This window comes from Folsomia candida, unplaced genomic scaffold (assembly GCF_002217175.1).
Source record: "Folsomia candida strain VU population unplaced genomic scaffold, ASM221717v1 Fcan01_Sc012, whole genome shotgun sequence".
NCBI lineage: Eukaryota > Metazoa > Arthropoda > Collembola > Entomobryomorpha > Isotomidae > Folsomia > Folsomia candida.
Genome location: NW_019091204.1, coordinates 3100628 through 3119499, shown reverse-complemented (window position 1 = coordinate 3119499; position 18872 = coordinate 3100628). Strand labels below are relative to the sequence as shown.

The 18872-nt window shown below is 36.8% G+C and overlaps 1 protein-coding gene across 2 annotated transcripts; it reads left to right on the top strand.

Moving 5' to 3' along the window:
- The first annotated feature begins 7496 nt into the window (after positions 1-7496).
- LOC118437162 lies at positions 7497-9505 on the top strand. Of its 2 annotated transcripts, XM_035855995.1 has the most exons (4): positions 7497-7616; positions 7858-8194; positions 8550-8695; positions 8987-9505. In XM_035855995.1, the coding sequence occupies exons 2-4, from the start codon at positions 7867-7869 to the stop codon at positions 9425-9427; spliced, it is 915 nt and encodes a 304-aa protein (XP_035711888.1). In that variant the 5' UTR covers positions 7497-7616; positions 7858-7866; the 3' UTR covers positions 9428-9505. The 2 variants fall into 2 exon arrangements, with proteins under 2 accessions (XP_035711888.1, XP_035711889.1); XM_035855996.1 differs by lacking the exon at positions 7497-7616 and having other exon boundaries at positions 7789-8194.
- The last annotated feature ends 9367 nt before the right edge of the window (positions 9506-18872 follow it).

Sequence of the window (18872 nt, the reverse complement as noted above, 5' to 3'; positions counted from 1 at the left end):
TTCAATATGTGTCTAATCTTCTCGATTTGCTCACCCAATATTTTATAGAAATTTCCACTCCCAGTACAGCACATGATAAGCCCAAAAATATTCCACAAATGTAGAAGGCTGTCGACATCTTCGAGTGCAACTCAACATCCGCCAGATCATACTTTTTATCAGCTTGGTTCGTCAAGTTGTATGAATCTCTTCCCGATCGGATCCTATCAAACCAACCCCTCCAGTAGAAATATATTCCCGAAGAGAACGCAATTTTTAACCTTTCATACACAAAATTCGACCTCAACGAGACCATCTCCCAACCAATGGGGGTAGAAAGAAATCTTTCCTCGTTGGAGTCACCCTTTTTAAAATACTTTCTCGTTTTATCCACATCCATATTGTGGCGGTAGTACTCATTTAAAACTAGTACAAGTTTCTCCACATTCTCTATCCTATCGATGAACGCGATTTTACTGTCACATTTGGCCACATTGTATACAAATTTTTCCGGTTCAAACAACGGAAGGATTAAACGATCCGATACTGGCTTAAAAGCGAATTCTTCATCAAACGTCCCATTCAACCACACTTCGGCAATTCTCGCGTAGTCCCTAAATTTCTTAGAGGATCCTTTGTATTCCATTGCTGAGAGTAATTCGTGTCGCAGACCTACGTAAAACATATTGTTTTCGCCTTCTCGAGTTAATTGGAATCCCTCTTCCAACAGTGACAATGGTCCCGCGTACAGTCGAAATCCTTCTATGTCGATGATACTACGCCACGGCGCGGTTATTTCAAACGGGACAATCATTTCAAATGTAAAGTAGGATTTGTACCAATTCGTAAGCACCGTTCCGACAGACAGAATCCAGACAAGTAGGACTAATCGAAATCCTACATTTCCTCGTTTTCCAAGCAAACTGAATTCGATTCCAGACAAAGTCGAACTTTCCACCATAACTCCAAAAGTAACCAAGGGACCGAATGAGAAATCGACTTTGTTTCCCCCTAATGTAATCAATCTTCCCAAGAAAATGGTTACCAAAATCAGACTAAGCGCCAGAGCCAGCCAAGAAGTCGCATCAAATGGGCTTATTAACGCGCCAAACGTGGAGATTTGTCTCCCAACGGCATAACACGAGAGAAAGTTTAACATTTTCCTCTCCACAAAGAGGACATCAATTGCGTGGCTTCCAGTATAGTCATCGTACATTAGGATTCGACTTGAGGCAAATGTATAAATTGGGCGTCGATTAAGTAGGGTCAGATTTTCAATTCCGTCAAACAACCAAAGCGCGATAAAGTCTGGGAACGAGGTTAAATTTGTAATTCGGTGTGGATTAATTTTTGCCAACTGGACCTTAGGATACTCAACACGGGGTGGAAATTCCTTCAAATTCCACCAGCCGGAATAAACCCAAAAGAATTTGTTTAAATCGGAAATTATTTTTGTCATAGAGTCGATTTTTACAAAACAGTCAGAAAACGGTGGGCAACTAATGATAACCCGTTCTGGTAAAAGTGATTCCGTGATTGGAGCAAAGTAATGATTTAAATAGAAAAAAATTAAGTTACCCCCGTTACAAAATGGTATGAGATTTCCTTGGTGTTCAGCATATCCACCCAGCGAACTAGATGATTGCGAGATGTCTAATTCTATTGGAAAATTAGTCACCCAGATGAAATACTGTGTAACAAAGGTTTTCAAAACGAACGGAGCAAAAAAGTCAAAGGATTGTAGAATTGTCTTTACGCGCGACATTTCCGCCGTTTTGGAGGGATTTGCAAAGTCAGGAAGGATAAAGACGAAGGCGTAACAGAATTTTCCTGGGGTTTTTCTCGAAATGAAGGAACCTTTTTGTGTATCACGTTCCCCGTATGTAGCAGGACTAGCGACCGGTATACTTACAAAGATGACGGGGTGATGAAAGACTGGAGGTAAAAGACGGACTGAGTCTTGTATATCAAGCACTGTAGTACAGGAGGAGAAAATTGACAAAATTTCAGGAAGGTTGGATACGAAGGTGGGAGTAATAGGATAATGATTGGATTGGACCATGGGTAGAAACAAAGAGTACGTAATGAGCTGAAGATGCATTCTATGGAGTATAAAAAAATTGCACTAAATCTAAAACCTACCACTTTCCTTATTATGGTAGATAAATTGTGAGTGTCGAAACCTTTAAAATATTCCGAAATTTTGCTAAACTTAAAAACTCTGAGTTCTGCGGTTTCTAGAAATGGTTTAAACATAAAAGTGAATGTTCAGCAAAACTAAAGAAATTGCCTGTCCTATTATACTGGAAAATAGTTAACTGATTTCAAGTTAAAATTCGCTGAGAAGATGAAGGACACCTCTTATTATCATCAAGTGACAAATTTTCATATCGAACAAGTTAAGTTTGACGTGCTTGATAAATGTAAATGCATAAATTATTCGCAGTATTTATGTCGATTCGCTATATCTACTTCAATAGTGATGTAGGCAAATGTATACAGATGTATTTACGTATGTATCCCGTGCAGTGACGGATTTTTGAATTGGTTCGGACATGTAAGTGGTTAAAAAGAAAGGTAAAACGCAAACCGTGACAAGCATTAATACAATAGGATGACATGAGTTGTCCAATAAATTGACGTGAGTAGGTCTGTAAATATTTCGCTTATTCGAAACAAGTATTTTTTACCTTCAGTTTGTCACAATCAAAGTCGTTATTTTTTATTTTTTACCACACAAACTTTAAAATGTTTTCTTTCATGTGTTATTAATAAATAGGTATGTGCAAAAAATAGTTTCGAAAACAAGTATTAGTGAATGCAATTTATGGATGCATGCGTCGCACTACATATTTATATACTACAACGTCCTTAGTTAAACGTCAATGTCAATTTAAATATTTCTTCGTCCTGCCACTCTACCAGAACTGACTGAGTCGTATCAGATTGAGGGTTTGGTTCATACAGAAGTCTTGAATCACCAGCGGAGTCCCATTGTCGATGAAGTTAAATTACAGATTACCTTATAAACAAACTACACCCTTAAAGGTTTCTAATATCAATAAGTTCATCAGAAATAATTTTTTTATTCCAGAAACCTTATTAAGCGAAGCAAATATGTGTTTATATAACAATTCCGATAATAAAACATTTAACCAAGGACGACACTCATCGGGAACAATTTTGCCAAATTTGGCAACTCTTCCGCAACATTGAGCCCATGCAGTTTGACGGTTAATGTTTTCACCGTCTTACAAACCTGGGTTTCGTCACCCAAGAAAATTTGCAGACAGTGGCGACAGCCTTCTTCCCCATGTTCGTAACTGATGTGCTCCAACACTGGAAATTTTTGAGAGTACAGAAACTTTTCGATTTTTGGCGACCCTTGAAAAAATTGAATCTCCAATCTTCTCAATTTTGGTAGATTTGGGAGCACCAGGCATGTCTGAATTTTTTCGCTGCACCGAATCTGGAACTCAAGCTCTTGTAAAGTTTCCTTATTCCGGTGTAGAAATTTTTGAAATTTTTCTACATCCCGGCCACCCTCCAAAAGAACCCCACCCATTCTCAAGGTTTTCCATTTCCTCCGTAAATTCAGAAACAACTTTAATTTCATGCATGCACCCCGGCGTGACGAGATTTCAAGCTTATGCAAGTATGGCGACCAAATTTCTCCCTGGAGGGCGCCACCTTGCAACATTTCTTCCACAAATGTTCCCCCGCTCGTCCAATCATCGTCCTGAAGGGAGAGGGAATGCAAAGACGGGAAATAATGAATCACCTGGTCAGAAATAGGGGCTGGCCGGGAATGTGAGGAAGTTGCCGTGCAAAAACTTAAATCCTTAATTTGACTAAATGGAGGTTCATCTTTTGGAAAAAATTGTCCCCAGTCGACCCTCTGTAGTTGGAGGGATGTCAAATTTGGCGCGTGCTGCACCCACATTCTCAAGTTTAGGGCGGAGTATATAGTTAATTTCGCAATTTGAGGTCCAAACCGGTTTAAGAAAACGGACAGGTTTGCATCCTTCGGGGACGCGTCAACTACGACGCGAATATTTTGGCAAACAAATGGATAGTCGGGAAGGTGTGGTTTGCGTAGATCAAGTCGTGTAACGGCTTTCCTGCTTAGTTTGGGGGTTGCCTCGTATGACCAGGATTTACTTACGAGACGACAAGCCTTAAGGCATGGGACGTCCAGGAAGGCCAATATGGTTGATAAGATCTACAATTATTAGGAGATTTGTGTAATTTTTTAATTTATGCTTGACTATTTTTTAAAATTTGAACACGTTGTCAAAAACTACATATCGGTTACGATTGCCTTGTAAAATTTCTAGGTGCATTTTTTTCAAGTTACGAGATGATTGTTGACGACTGAGGCAATATTTTCCTCATAAGGGGGCACTTCCAGGGGTATATTATCTTCCTTCTCGATTTCCTTGTTCACGTGAACCTCTGGAAATTGTGGAAAATGAGCTTATCTTATTTTAATGGGTGGTTTTGTTAGATACACAAATTATGAATGCTATTGTGTACCTGGTCTGTCCATCATGCTCAGAAATATGCCGTAGACAGACACCTTCACAAATGGGTCCGAATGGGTTAAGAACGTTAGTAAAAATTGTGGAAACCAACGGGCAAAAGTGATGATTTCGTGAATCAGCTTATTTTTTAATGGTCTTTGTACACTGGTTCGACAACTTAAAGCATCTCGGCCCATGGGTTTTTGATGGCAAAACCAGAAAATCATTCATCAGGTCAGTGATTTGTGCATTAATGTATGGTAAAAATCAATAATTTCTTATCATCAGGTGATTAAATTGATTATATTCATGCAGACTGCATGCTTCATCAGTTATTCCTTTGTGAACCTTTTGTATGTACTTATCAGTGATAGTTGAGACATTCATAAACGTTAATATTGTAGGATAGGGGAGAGAGGGGTTTACTTAACATGGGTAGATGATACGAACTCATGCGCAATACAAAAATATCATGTTTAATCTACATTTTTTTTTAAAAACGGTCAGTTGTCCGCAAAATAATTGTGAATGACAAACAAACTTTTAGTTATACAAATTGTGAAATTTTATCAGTAAACATGTACATAAACCTACTAACAAAATATTAATTTTGTCAAAAATCAATACGGTAATATTTTATTCTCAATGGATTAATTCAATTAGAATTAGATTTCAATTAGAAATCATTATTTTTTATAACACAAATTTCAAAGTGTTTTCTCTCTTATTTAAACAAATGCAATAATTGCATGTGCAAAAACCAATTACAAAATATTAGTGGGAACAAATAATGGATTTAAAGTCTCAGCATATCTTTAATCTTAAGAAAGGTATGTGCACACTGATACGTATGAATTCAAGTAGGTGTCAAGAATACGGCCATACCAATTAACACATGTCATATTTTTGGGGTGGACTTAAAACTAATATTCAGCACGATTTTTCACGTGAGAAAGTTTCGCAAAAGCTAGAAAAGGAAACGTAGGTAAAATTGTGTAATTATTTTGAAGCAACACCCGAAGTTGGAACATATACATCCTTTCTACTGAAATTTCAGTAATCCCGAAAAAATTGTAATTTAATACAGAGCAAAGGACCTGCCGCTTCGCATGAAAAACCCGTCCGGAGTAATAGGCTTAACATGGAAACAAAGGCATATGTATGTGTTTAAGAACGTGTTTAAGAATTGTTGTTGTCATCCTGGCACCTGTAATTTTTGCATGAATGGCTTCTATACACCACGTTTAGAATTTTGTGTACAAAAACCACTCCGAATAATGTGTCACATATCTACATACATGTACGAATAATAGATATATGAGCAGCAAGATGGGCCGTTACAATGAATGATATACATAAATAAGGTGTGAAAATAGGCTATGTTTGACCCACATTGTCAGTCGATGTAAAAATAGTTTGTGGGGTTGGATAGACGTTTCAAAGTCGTATTATTTAAGAGTATTAATGGATCCCGTGGTACGGGGCCGTCCATTAATTACGTAGCTTAAAAAATCGCGACTTTCTATACCTCCCCCTCCCCTTCCCCATTAACATGTGTTACGTAGGCACAATGTCATTCCCTCTTTTCACCCCAGTCACGTTACATAATTTATGAACGGCCCTTAAGCCATTGACCGATCGTTATTACTTCTTGGCGAACCACACATGAACCTTTAAATCAATGGGTTCCAGACGGGCTAAGAATAAAATGTACCTTTAGTGACAGGTACTTATGCTCATACATATAAAAAGGCATTGTGTGTGTCATGCTGGGTTGGGTTCGCCAACATAAATAAAATACGGAAAGTTCAGCCTTTCATAATGTATTTATGTACACACCAGTGTGTGCAAAAAGGGAGCCTTCTTGCTATATATTTGTTCATGCCTTTTTGCCTTTTTCAATGCACTTTTGCCTTTTTGATGCCTTTTTCAATGCCCTTTTTCCTTTTTGATGCCTTTTTCCTCGATTTTTGACGATAGAACCGGATTTCATGTGGTTTGTAACGTATTAAAGAAATTACAGAAAATACTTATTGATTTTCAAATTGTATTGGGAGGTTTTGGCTTTAATCAATACTTCAGATTAGTCGAATACTTTTCCCTAGATATTTCCAGGGTTGTTTCTACATCGTCATCAGCTTAGTTAATTAAATTTTGGGCTGAAGATAATATTTGGGAAAAGTATAAAGATCGCATGAATAACTTTGACTTTAATTTTATCACAGAGTTTTCGTCTCATCTAGCCCCAATTAGCAAAAACGCAACCATTTTTGTGGGGCAAAAAGGCAAACAGGAAGACAAAAAGGTACTGCCTGCCTTTTTGCTCTGCACACATACAAACATACTTATAAAATAATACAGATATTTGCCTACAATGTACATGCACACAAATTAAATGGGTTACAACCTTTAAACTCATTTAATCCTTTAAGGAAAGAACCTATTTCATATTTGTATGGATTTAAGTGCATATTTTTCTATCGAGCAGAATGAAAGGTACCTAACAAAGCAAATACATATATAGTTGTAGACGGATTGCCCAGGGTTGCGTTTTGGATGCATAAATGAATACAGTGTCCTATTGTGTATGTGGGTTAAGGGAAATTCTTATGATTTTATGTGGATAAAGCAGAATTGCGGGGCTAACGGGCACAAAGGGTAAGTAGAAAATACCACACTGCTTGCATTGAGAAATGATTGTGAATTTACGTAACACATGGACATGATTGAACTTTTTAATGAAATAAAATCCTCGAATTTCTAAACTGGTCAAAACTTGGCATTTTTCATTTTGCACCCTGTTAAGTAAAACGATGTCGTTTTTTGTCAACAATATGTATTGTAGTAATACTTTTGCCAAACATAAAAACCACTTTCATATTTACATATGCACAATGGCGAAACCCTGTACACCCGAGTAAAGGGTTCATTGCACTGGTAACTTAAAGGGCTAAAAAGGGTATGTATGCCCACTTTTCTGGCCAGTCTTAACCCATTCGCGTTCCATGCATGTAGCAATTTTAACGCAGTTCTGCTAAAAAATAAATATCCAACAAATTTTGCATATTCCGAAATTCTATAAAAATACTAAGTTTCCAATTCTACTAACTTCCCGTACGATTTACAAACCAACGCAACTCTAAACACAATTCGGTTACGATTATCACCAGAAAGCAAATATCTGTAGGTATAATGCTATAACCAGCTTATAACCAGGTTATTACTAGTTCATGAGAAATTTATAACAAGTCCGTGACAAAGTTAGATTCATTCATACAGCTTTACTTTCTAGTTATATGTAATCGTAACCGAATTATTTCCACTAAACTTCAACTCTTCGTTCGATCGATCGCAGAAATTTGACATGTCGGCGTTTCCAACTCCTCCTCCCAAGTGGAGTGAAAATGACATCAAAATTAATGTCCTAAAAGTCGTCCTCGTAACCTTCATCGTTCTGCATTACTTCCGACCAATGCAACCAGAGGTTCGGATCAGCAGTGATGGCGTCACGTGGAACGCGACTCATTGGGCTGGCTATAATGCTAGCTCGCCGCCTAATAATTCCACCCAGGTTTCGATAAGCATGATCCAGGTGGAAGCAAATATAACAAAAGGAAAGGAGTTATCCCTAAACTTTGTCCTCGTACAAGAGTGGGACGATCCGCGATTTGTCATCCGATCAAAAAGTGGAGGTGAGTGAAAGTTAACTGAGTCACATAATTAACTTATTAATTTAAAAATACGAGTTTAACTAAGTTCTCAATAAGGATTATCCTTAGAGGAATTATTAATATTATTAATAATTCCTCTAATCCTTCGTATCGTTAAATCGGTTACGACGGTAACGAGAATTTATGTATAAGCGTGGTATAAGATTTTTTGAAAAATCACTCAACTCGCATTTTAGGGGTGCCATTTCCCGAATTTTGGTACATTTCTTTTCTTCGTATACTTAACATTTTACGAAACTATGGAAACGAAAACAGCTGTGAATACATACCTTCAGTTTGTTAAACTATTGTACATATATACTTACATATTTTTTAGCACGCGGTCCAACGTCCATGAATATTGAGGAGATTAAAGGACCAGATGGAGATTCTGTTACAATTTGGAAACCATCCATTAGGACGCACCCGACCCACGAGGGAGAGAAGACCAGGGACGAAACCAGGCTTTGGAAGGGTGGCAAGGTAAATACTCATTTGGATTTATTAACTAGACATTTGGCTGGAAATTTTAATAAACAACCGTCGTATATTAGGCGTATTCATGAGTTCGCATAGGCATAACTTTAGCATAAAAGATAAGCAAGCAAATCACTTGCAAACTTGCTCGTTTCCGAAACTGGTATTTAAAATAATTTTGAAAGATTTATGTCAAATTATTTTGCGATACAATCTCGTAATATATGCCCCCTTTTCGTAACCACCCACGTGTTCAATCAGTTCAAAATTTAAGCATGACCTTATTTGTGTCTTTAGCTGATCCGATTTCAACCTTTGAGTATCATCTTGCCCTCGTGGAGCGACAACGAAGACGGCGTCGAGTTGGACTATATGGTCAAACTTTGCCCCACGCTGGAACTCCTCGATGGGGTCGTGTTGGACTGGAACGCTCCAAATGGACGGGCTCCCATCAGTATGATCAACGAAGATCACGAGATCGGAGCTGTGATGCAAGTGAAGGCTAAAAAGCAAAATTGGCGGATGTCTGTTAAAACGGGGCAATGTGAGACTGGCGACTCTGCCCTTAAGAAGCGAAGCTGTCTCGCTGCGCGATTCAAACTAAGCGAGATTCCCCTCCGGAATCGCAGAACCGAATTGAATACGATAATTTTTGCTGCTCTTTTATCGTTATCACTTTGCGTGTTATTTATAAATAATTTCAATTTTAGCCGTGTATCGTGGATTATAAAGATGTAATTTTGAAACCTGTGTTTTGGAGTTAAATGATAAAAATGTACTTAATTTCAGGCATTTTATTTCGCCTAATTTGTTAAATATGGGTGAAAAATTTAATACATGTTTACAAAATGTGAAGTAAATTGTAACATTTTATTACACGTGTTATACCTTTCTAATATCATTTTCTCGTACTTAACACCTAATTAATCGATGGATGTGCATATATGTATACACTATTAACAAAATGGTGCTGAATCATTACTCACCACCACCACCACTCCTCACCACCACCTCCTCACCACCACCAGATACGCCGGCACGGTAATGACGGACATGACCGTATATGTAGTAATATATGTAGTACACCATTTTGGTAATGAAAATTCACCAGTTACAAACTATGATCAATCGGGGAGAAAGTTATTCCAAGTTTCATTGCATTTGTATCAATTTTAATACATATTTGTGTACTATGAAATGTTTGAACTTTTTATTCATTCATGTTTGCTTACGCATGAATAGTAGAATGACATCGCCTAGTTTTTGTAGTATATGTATTATCTGATTGTTTCGCTAATGTAGTAAATATTTAAGTACTTTGGAGGCAAGTATGTAAGGATTTGTTAGGATTTTTGAAGTTCTAGAAAAGTAGAAAGCATGGCACGTGGAGACTACTAAATATTTATGCCCAAGTTTTGTTGTGGGTCACCTCATTAATGTTTACGTTCAAACGAAACGTTTACAAATTAAGAACACGTAAAAGAGAATTTTATCATTGGCTGTATGTACCGACAAGGAATAAGAAGTCTCATATTTACACACACAGCAGAACCGGATACACAAAAATCAAGTGCATAAATAATTTAAATCGGTCTTATCGTCATCATACTTATTTACCACAAATTTTGCGTCCTGTTCATACCTAAGTACATATGATGACATATATGTATGTATATATGTATAAGGCGTAGTTATCTATTTGTATTTAGTCAAATGCTCACAATTATTTTATTTACGTTTGGATTTTGATCAACATGAAAAGGGATGTCTTATTTAATTAGATGAGGAGTGGGGCATAATTTTGTATACATGCATACACTTCTGCAAAAGTAAAGCTATCCAGGAGTTTCGGAGTTATTTTCCAATCAAACGCTCCACGTGAGGTAGACAAATAAATGGACTTTTTTAGATGTCAATTTAAAGGGTAAAAGACCAAACATTTTAAGGCAAAATATTCCTCTCGGGTAAAACCTCATTTTTCAAAATGGTGGTCGTCACCCCACTAATGTGGAAAGCTCTAGCACGATCTCACACGTTTTCTGCATACCTTTGGATCAATCCTGTCGATTTTAGCGGCACTGACGGCAAATTGATTTATAATGACGTTCCCCTGACGAAACTAAAATTTTGGATTATTTCCAACATGACACTTTTCATAGCACTATTTCTACCCAGTATTACCATCATCTTGGCACAACTCTTCGGACTTGTGTCAATTCCATTAACAAATTTGATGGTGCTTGGAATTATTGTGTTGATGAGTGGATACGGATGCTTAATGGCAATCGTACTAATCTCCTCGCTGGGGGTGAGACTAGTCTCGGCATTCAATCATCTTCACGACCTGAATACGAGGTTAACACTGGGTTGGTAAAATTATTTTAATTCTGGTGTGCTTGATATTGGAGAGGTTGAACCAAGGTAGTTAGAGCGTGCTCTTTCTGATTGTAAATATAATTGTAAGTAAGTAGCTGATCCATCTACAATCCAAATTACGATCACAATCACAAAAAATGAGTCCTGCTCAACCTCAATATTTTTGTGATTTTTATTTTTAATGTACCGCAAATACTCTATTTATAGCCGGGGCTAAAATCCAAAACTGGGGGTCACAGACCCGGCTACAATTAGAGACCGGCCATAATTAGAGACCCGGCTAAATTTTGTTCCGGGCTAATTTTTAATATTATAAAACGTCTTTTTGTCATTATTAAATGCATTCTTGGCCAAAAGTTTTGTACATTTTTACCTCATTCGTGAATGTACAGCATTTTTTAAGGGGCTGTGAACGGGGACAGAGCTGATAAGACAGGTCATAATTAGAGACCCGGCCATAAATAGGGACCCGGCTAAAATTTTGAAATCTTGGTCTCCGGACCCGGCTATATTTGGAGACCGCCTATAATTAGAATAGGGCTATAAATAGAGGTTTTACGGTAAATGGATCGCCTACAATAAATACACTTGTAATTAAAATTGCTAGCACAACCACAAAAAATCCTTACATAATCTCTTATCAAAAGTTCCTTAAATGATCCAGCAAATTAAAAATTTGATAAATTCGTAAGTTTGAGAATACTAATCCAAAGCTGTCAGCATTTTTGAAGTTAAAATGACACGCATAATTAACGATGTTATCAAGTTTTAAATGCGGTCATTAATACCTCAAATAAGCGTATGTAGAGGTTGCTCGAAAGTAATTTTTTGTAATTATCATAAGCAATTGAAATTACAAAAACAATGACATACCGCTACTCAATCTCTTAAGTATTTCTTAAATTCGTACAAATCATCAATCACATCTTTATATTTTCCCCAGAATCCTGGATATCTCCACTCCCAAAACAATTCGACTTTATCGGAATCTCTTTAAACAACCATGTCCTCCTCTGCGCTATTTACCCCTATTTCATCACGATTTTCCTGCTCCGAACAGAAATGGATCCTATCTTCCTATTTTTGCAAATACTTTTCACAGATTCCTCCGAGATCTCTACAAATCTAATAATTTTGTCCTTTCGCCTCCTCTTCATTGTATTCGCCTGGCTCGAATTTTTCCGCTACTGCTCAAACTCCTTTTGCGGTCTGATCGTCGGAGCGCATCTGATCCTCTCCATAATTTCCTGGCTACAAAAATCCGCTCCTCAAATATTTCTGGGGAAACATATTTCCTCCCATATTCTGCAAAAATACGACACGCTCCGCAGCATTTTGAACATAATGCACGACCCGATCTCAGTTTGCGTCGCTACAGTGATGTTTTCCGGATTTGTGGGTTGTATTTCGATAAATTTTGCCACCTTGAAAATGTACGACGTGATCCCGATGCCGCTTTATTTGACGTTCCCCGTGCTGGGGGTGGTCATCCCGACTTTTATTCATATCATGATGCCCATGATGATTGCGGTGTATGAAGGGGCCGTGGTTTTACAGAGAAAGTGGGGAAGGGCATTGGGGTTGAGTAAGGATGTCAAGTATTTGAAGAGAAAGTTAAGGGCGGAGAAAGCAGTCCGGATTTATTCTGGTGTGTTCGGATATGAACTGTATTTTGTGCGGAATTCGACCAAAAGTACGTATCAGTATGTGATAGTGGGACATACGATTTCTGCGTTGATGTCAGTATCAGCGTGACTGTTCACGTTTGTTTTACATATATACATACTTGCAAGATCATTACAGGATGGTTTCAATGTCTCGATACAGTGGGAATTTATTAACGGGAAAGTCTGTAAATTTCCATTCATCATATTAAATTAATATGATTAATGAAAATTAATATTATTAATGAATAATACATGCATACTTATGAATGATTAATTTCATATCTATGTACATACTTCTAAAGCTAATACCTAAGGAGTTGGCCAAATATTTATTAATTCATAAGAAAAATTAACACACTATATTTGAAATTGCATATGTATGTATAATTGTTTCACGGTCTTGAAAATAAATAGTTTCAAAAGTTTGAGAAAAAATTCACTCTTCGAAATAATTTTACCCTAAGGAACACTAAATCCAGCCATAATTTTAGGGATATTAAGTAAAATATATGTTCCAAAAGCCAGAGTAAATTCCCGTGTTTATCAGGTTAATGCTACTCTGGAATTTTGCGAAGTTTCTTTAATAGATGATTCATAGCGCATTGACATACAGTGGGTTGCCAAAAGTATTGGTGGTCAATTTTGTGCTCGGTACCGTGTACGATATTTTTGCTAAGGGATAACCACGGACTAATTCTAAAGGCATTTTTTACAACCAAATAAATGGACAAGAAAATAGTTCAAACAGAATTTGAAAATCTTACCCCGTTCGGGGGAAATTGAGAAAAAACTTCAAAAACGGCATAAAAAATTGTGACAAAAGTATTGGTGGTGGTATATTTTTTATATCTACAGGCCTTACACATTTGAATTAATAGTCGCAACTTTAGTACAATACTCCCTGCGATGTACAACTGGCCTATTTAGGCCATATTTAATAAATTTTCAGTGTAATGAACATACAAGAGTATGGTACTAAAGTTGCGACTAATAATTCAAATGTGTAAGGCTTGTAGATATAAAAAATATACCACCACCAATACTTTTGTCACAATTTTTTATGCCGTTTTTGAAGTTTTTTCTCAGTTTCCCCCGAACGGGGTAAGATTTTCAAATTCTGTTTGAACTATTTTCTTGTCCATTTATTTGGTTGTAAAAAATGCCTTTAAAATTAGTCCGTGGTTATCCCTTAGCAAAAATATCGTGCACGGTACCGAGCACAAAATTGACCACCAATACTTTTGGCAACCCACTGTACATATACATGTACTATGTACCTATTTAGGACCAGAAAAATTTAAATATACCTAATCAAGATTGGATAAAAATTGGAATTCTGGCGAGAGTTTGCTTGCGGCAGTTTTAGTAGTCGTGATTCCTTTGGGTGGGTGTGACTGACGCAAGTTGGGACATGAAATAAAACCCTGGTACGCTTAACATACACTCACCTAGTCCTGCAATATATCCAAAAGGCATCACAATCTGGGTCTTCCCAGTCGACAAACCACGTAGCGTGACTTCTAGACATTCATGTCTAGATTAACGCAGGATTTCTAAGAGTAAATAAGTAAGTAAAGCGAGGTATTTGCCCAGGTCCAAATGGTGACCTGCGAGGCTGGATTCCTGCCACAATGGGCAGGAATCCTCCTCACACAATACATACATACATACACAATTCAAGTAAATAGCTTAACACGAACCAAACCATCGCATGTTGATATTTCCACTTAAGAATATTAACCTTTATGCGATTCGCCAAACAACAAGTAACATCTGAATAAGTTATAAGTCCAGAAGTCATTGGACTAGCCGTAAGATATTTTGATGCGCAATAAATAGGAGGTTACCCTGATTGTTTAAAGCTACACTACAAAAATATTGCAAAAACAGTTTATGTAAAATAAGAATATATACTAGCGTCATACGCAACTAACCAGAAATTTAAAACCCTATCACAAATTATTTGACACAAGTAACTCACGCTTGTATTTATCTAAGCATGATTCTCATGAACAGCCAAATTACCAATTTACCCCAATATCTGAACATTTTCCAAACCTGCGTCCTCCACATAATCAACTATCAAAATATCCACATCCCACCAGTTGAATTTCCCATACTTCTGTCCCGCCATGAATTCATCCGTGTACAGTATCCCGCCATGAACACACTAGCTTTCCATTTTTTACAATTAAATGGCTCCCTACCAGTCACATATGATAAACCTCTAAACCGATCTCAATTTGATCGAGAGGTTAACCTTAGACCGTTTAAATTTAGCATAACCACGCAACAAAGGAAATGGAATTGTTTGACCAGATTTTACATATTCCCTCAGGCGTATTGGCCACAGCCGGACATCACCGAAGAAGACTTCACCCTGGTCGGAGATAAATACGCAATATCTTCTGGGTACGGATTAAATTGTTTTCCACGACTCGGATATCATATCCTCGAAGCCAAGACTTCTAAACCAAGATGAAGAAATTATAATTAATTGGAACTACGATTTCAATCACTTACTCAAAAAGAACGAACGGCTAGAAATACTCATCGCAAAAATCGCTCACTCTCCATCAACACTATCGTAGGACTGGATAACTCATCCAAATTGATAAAATCAACATGCTTTCAATCACCTCTCGGCTCGGGAAATTTATCCGAAGATTTCTCCGAAGATAAATGGTAGCCACAAAGTCAACTTAATAAAATGGTAGGGAGCTTTTCAATCTACGTTTGTTGAGTTCCAAATTTTCAAAAGTTTTATTTTTAAGCAGTTGTCTTTAATACTTTTCCAAACTAATTACCCGAGCCGAGCAGTAATTGAAAATGCTAATAAATATGTTGATAACTTTTGGGATGACTAATGTAGTCCTTGCTTTAATTATTTTTTTGGTAGTGATTCGATTGAAATAACTCAGTTTCTCGCGTTCTGCCGATACTGTGTCAGATTCTCTCGTACATTCTTCAAAATTACGATGGCGAATAGTATTCCAACGCTAGGGGAAATCCAACACTTTACGCAAATCTTGAATAACCGGCACGAATTCTCCGTTCCGATTTACATTTCCATCGAAAACAACAAGCCAAACCATCTGCACCAGAGTGATTCACGGGCAGTCGGGAAGACTCAATTGTTCCAACTATCGGAGAATGGTATAACTGGTACAGATCTTCTTTTAGACCTCGTCACGTCAAAGCTAAATCGGAGCGTGGCAATGTATAATTACCAAATTCAGCGACACTGGGATTGTAATGATATCCATTTAGAGAGCCGTGCTTTCTATGAAAGATCTCCGAAGCCTAAGGCGATTTTCTTTGACCGAGTAGAAACAGTATTTCCAAATATTATTACGCATTCTCCATTCGGATACAGTTTAGTGATCGAGACTAAAAGGTATGCAATTCCAAATTGAACAATATTTAGATGCGGGGAGAAAATCTGTACTTTACTGTGGATGAAGAGGTATTAGCAGTACATGCACAATTAAATGGAAGTACAGATTTGTGCCACGCCTACTGTATTTAAAATAAATGTTTTTGATGTCATGAGCCATTGCTTTATTCTTTAAAGGTACACTTTCACATCGTGTGGGAAGCACTTAAGCAGGAAGAATTTTTTACATTTCTTTCTCGCATTCGACGTATTTACTTGGAGTTTCATTTTGGTTGCCAACATTTCCGTGGGATGTTTGTTACGCCTGATAACTTGTTGGGGAGATTGCGACCACCTGGTTTCCCATCTCCCTGAGACTGATCGCCTAAATCGGAAAGGTTGCCTTTTTAAGGTCTATTTACCATTAATTTTTGCAGGGTTCCAACTCCAAATAGAACAGGGCACGGATTTATTGGTAAAACAAAATCTGAGGAAATATTGGAAAACAATCCCGCTCACATTTACCCTTTTCTTGACGACTATCGTTCTGACAAACGCTTCTAAAGGGGAAAATATTCTAAATATAATTGCACCACCGGCAGATAAACCATTCACAAATTTTCGTGAATTGTACAAGAACGGGGGTTTATCTTTTACTCAAAAAGCGTAGCTGGTTACTCGAAACGTGTAGCAACCCAAGGGGCAGAATTTCACATGGTTAAGGATAGAAGATTCGGGCCAACGCAGACATACGCGTCGGAAATATCTCCAGACCAGTATAATGAAATTGTTGGTAATATAAGTTATGAGAGAAAAAACTTAGAGAGGTATCACAAATTGGAAGATATTCTGAAAAAAACCTATGGAGATGAATGCCCCAAAATTGCAGTATTATCTTGGATTAACAATCTGCACTTGATGCAGGAGAAACTAAATATCTTTTATGAATTGAAGATGGGGATAAGTCAGAACAAGGTTAGGTTTTCACTTGGACGGCAGTTTCTAATGACGCAGTTGCAAGGATGGAAATTGTCCCACATTGTGCACAACACTGTGCATAGGAGGGTCCAGGATTTGATCCAATTTGGTTTTCTTGATAAAATTCTGTGGTATCAGAATCAAAGCGAGTGGCTAAGTCGGCGGAGGAAGATGGCATCTTTATTTCCACGTGGGCAAACTGATACAACTGAAGGGGTAAAACTCTACACTAATATTAAAAATGTTCTCCTATACTTCGTCTTATTTCAGCTCGTGATCTTAATAGTTAACGGACTTGCACTTATCGCCAGCAAATTATTTTCAAGTCTGCTAATTTATTTAGTAATTCTGCAATTTGAGACCCGACATATGTCAATAAGATCAGGGCTTTTTAATTATCCACTTTTCTAATTAATTAGAAATTAGTAATTAGTTCCGAAAATTTTGATCTAATTAATTGTTTAATTAGTAATTACCTCTGAAGAAGCAAACTAATTAATTTTTAATTAGCTAATTAATTACTTTTAATTACTGAATAATTAAATTTGCCATATTCATAGCTTTGTGTGAATTAATTTCACAACATTTCAGCATGGCTAATACCTCGAATAAGTCGCCTTTCAGCGAATGTAAAATGTTGAATTGTTTTTAAAGTTAAAACAAATTACTCTCTACTTTGAGGTGGCTGTGGAAATTAGAGCTGACCTTAGTTGTGCAGGTAATGGCTTTATTTGGACAAAATTTACAACTAGTTGTTACTTTGTCGCTGTCAACTTTTTTTAAAAGTATACCATCCATTCACATTATCAAACAATATTATCACATTTTAAGGTTCTGTGCAAGGGAGTCCATTATATTCAAAAATTTATTGCTATCTCGTTGTTCTAATACAAAGGTTTAAAGTGCAACTACAAGTGTTACAAAAGATAAGAAGTTGATAAGACATGCATGATATATTTGCTGCCGCCAAGAAAATTTTTGAAGGGCTAAACGAGAAATATGCATTAAAAATTAATTTTGTTCAGAAACAACAAATTAATTAGCTATTGGTTTGTCGATCGTTTTAATTAATTAGTAATTTTAATTAGGCAGTATTCTACTAATTAACTTTAATTAGTAATTAGTAATTAGACAGACATTGCTATTTAATTAGCTGATTAATTAGATTGACTAATTAATTAGAAAGCCCTGAATAAGATATATATTTATGTAACAGATCAAAAATGGAATCGCGTGTAGGCTTTCCTAAAAGATGAGTTTTCTCATACAAAAATTATCCAGCAGGACCAAAAGGTAAGCCAGGGCAACACTGACTGAATTTCCAGAGGCGTACTCTTTTCTAAATAATTGTATGTAAAATTCTACAAATTTAATGCCAGTTTGCACATAATAAAAATGCAGACGTTCCGATATTTATGGATCACTCGTTGCATTTTATTTTTCGCATTAATTTCATACGTATTCATAAATACATACATACATTTAATAATTGGCTTAATTTTACGATTTAATGAAAAAATCGGTGCGAAATGTCAGAAATTATGAAAATGTTTTACAGCTTGAAACACATATACACAAATCGCTAGGAAAAATGTGAGAGTGCGAGCAAAATAAAAAATGGTAAATTGAGTTTCTTTGGAAAACTTAATCCTCGAAAAATTAATATTATCAAGCTATGCATATGTACATAATACCGATACTGAATAATTACCCTTGCTATATCTCCACTCAGTGGATCTCAATTAGAGATGCCAGTAAGCCGGCTTATTGAGTTGTGAGTCGAAGC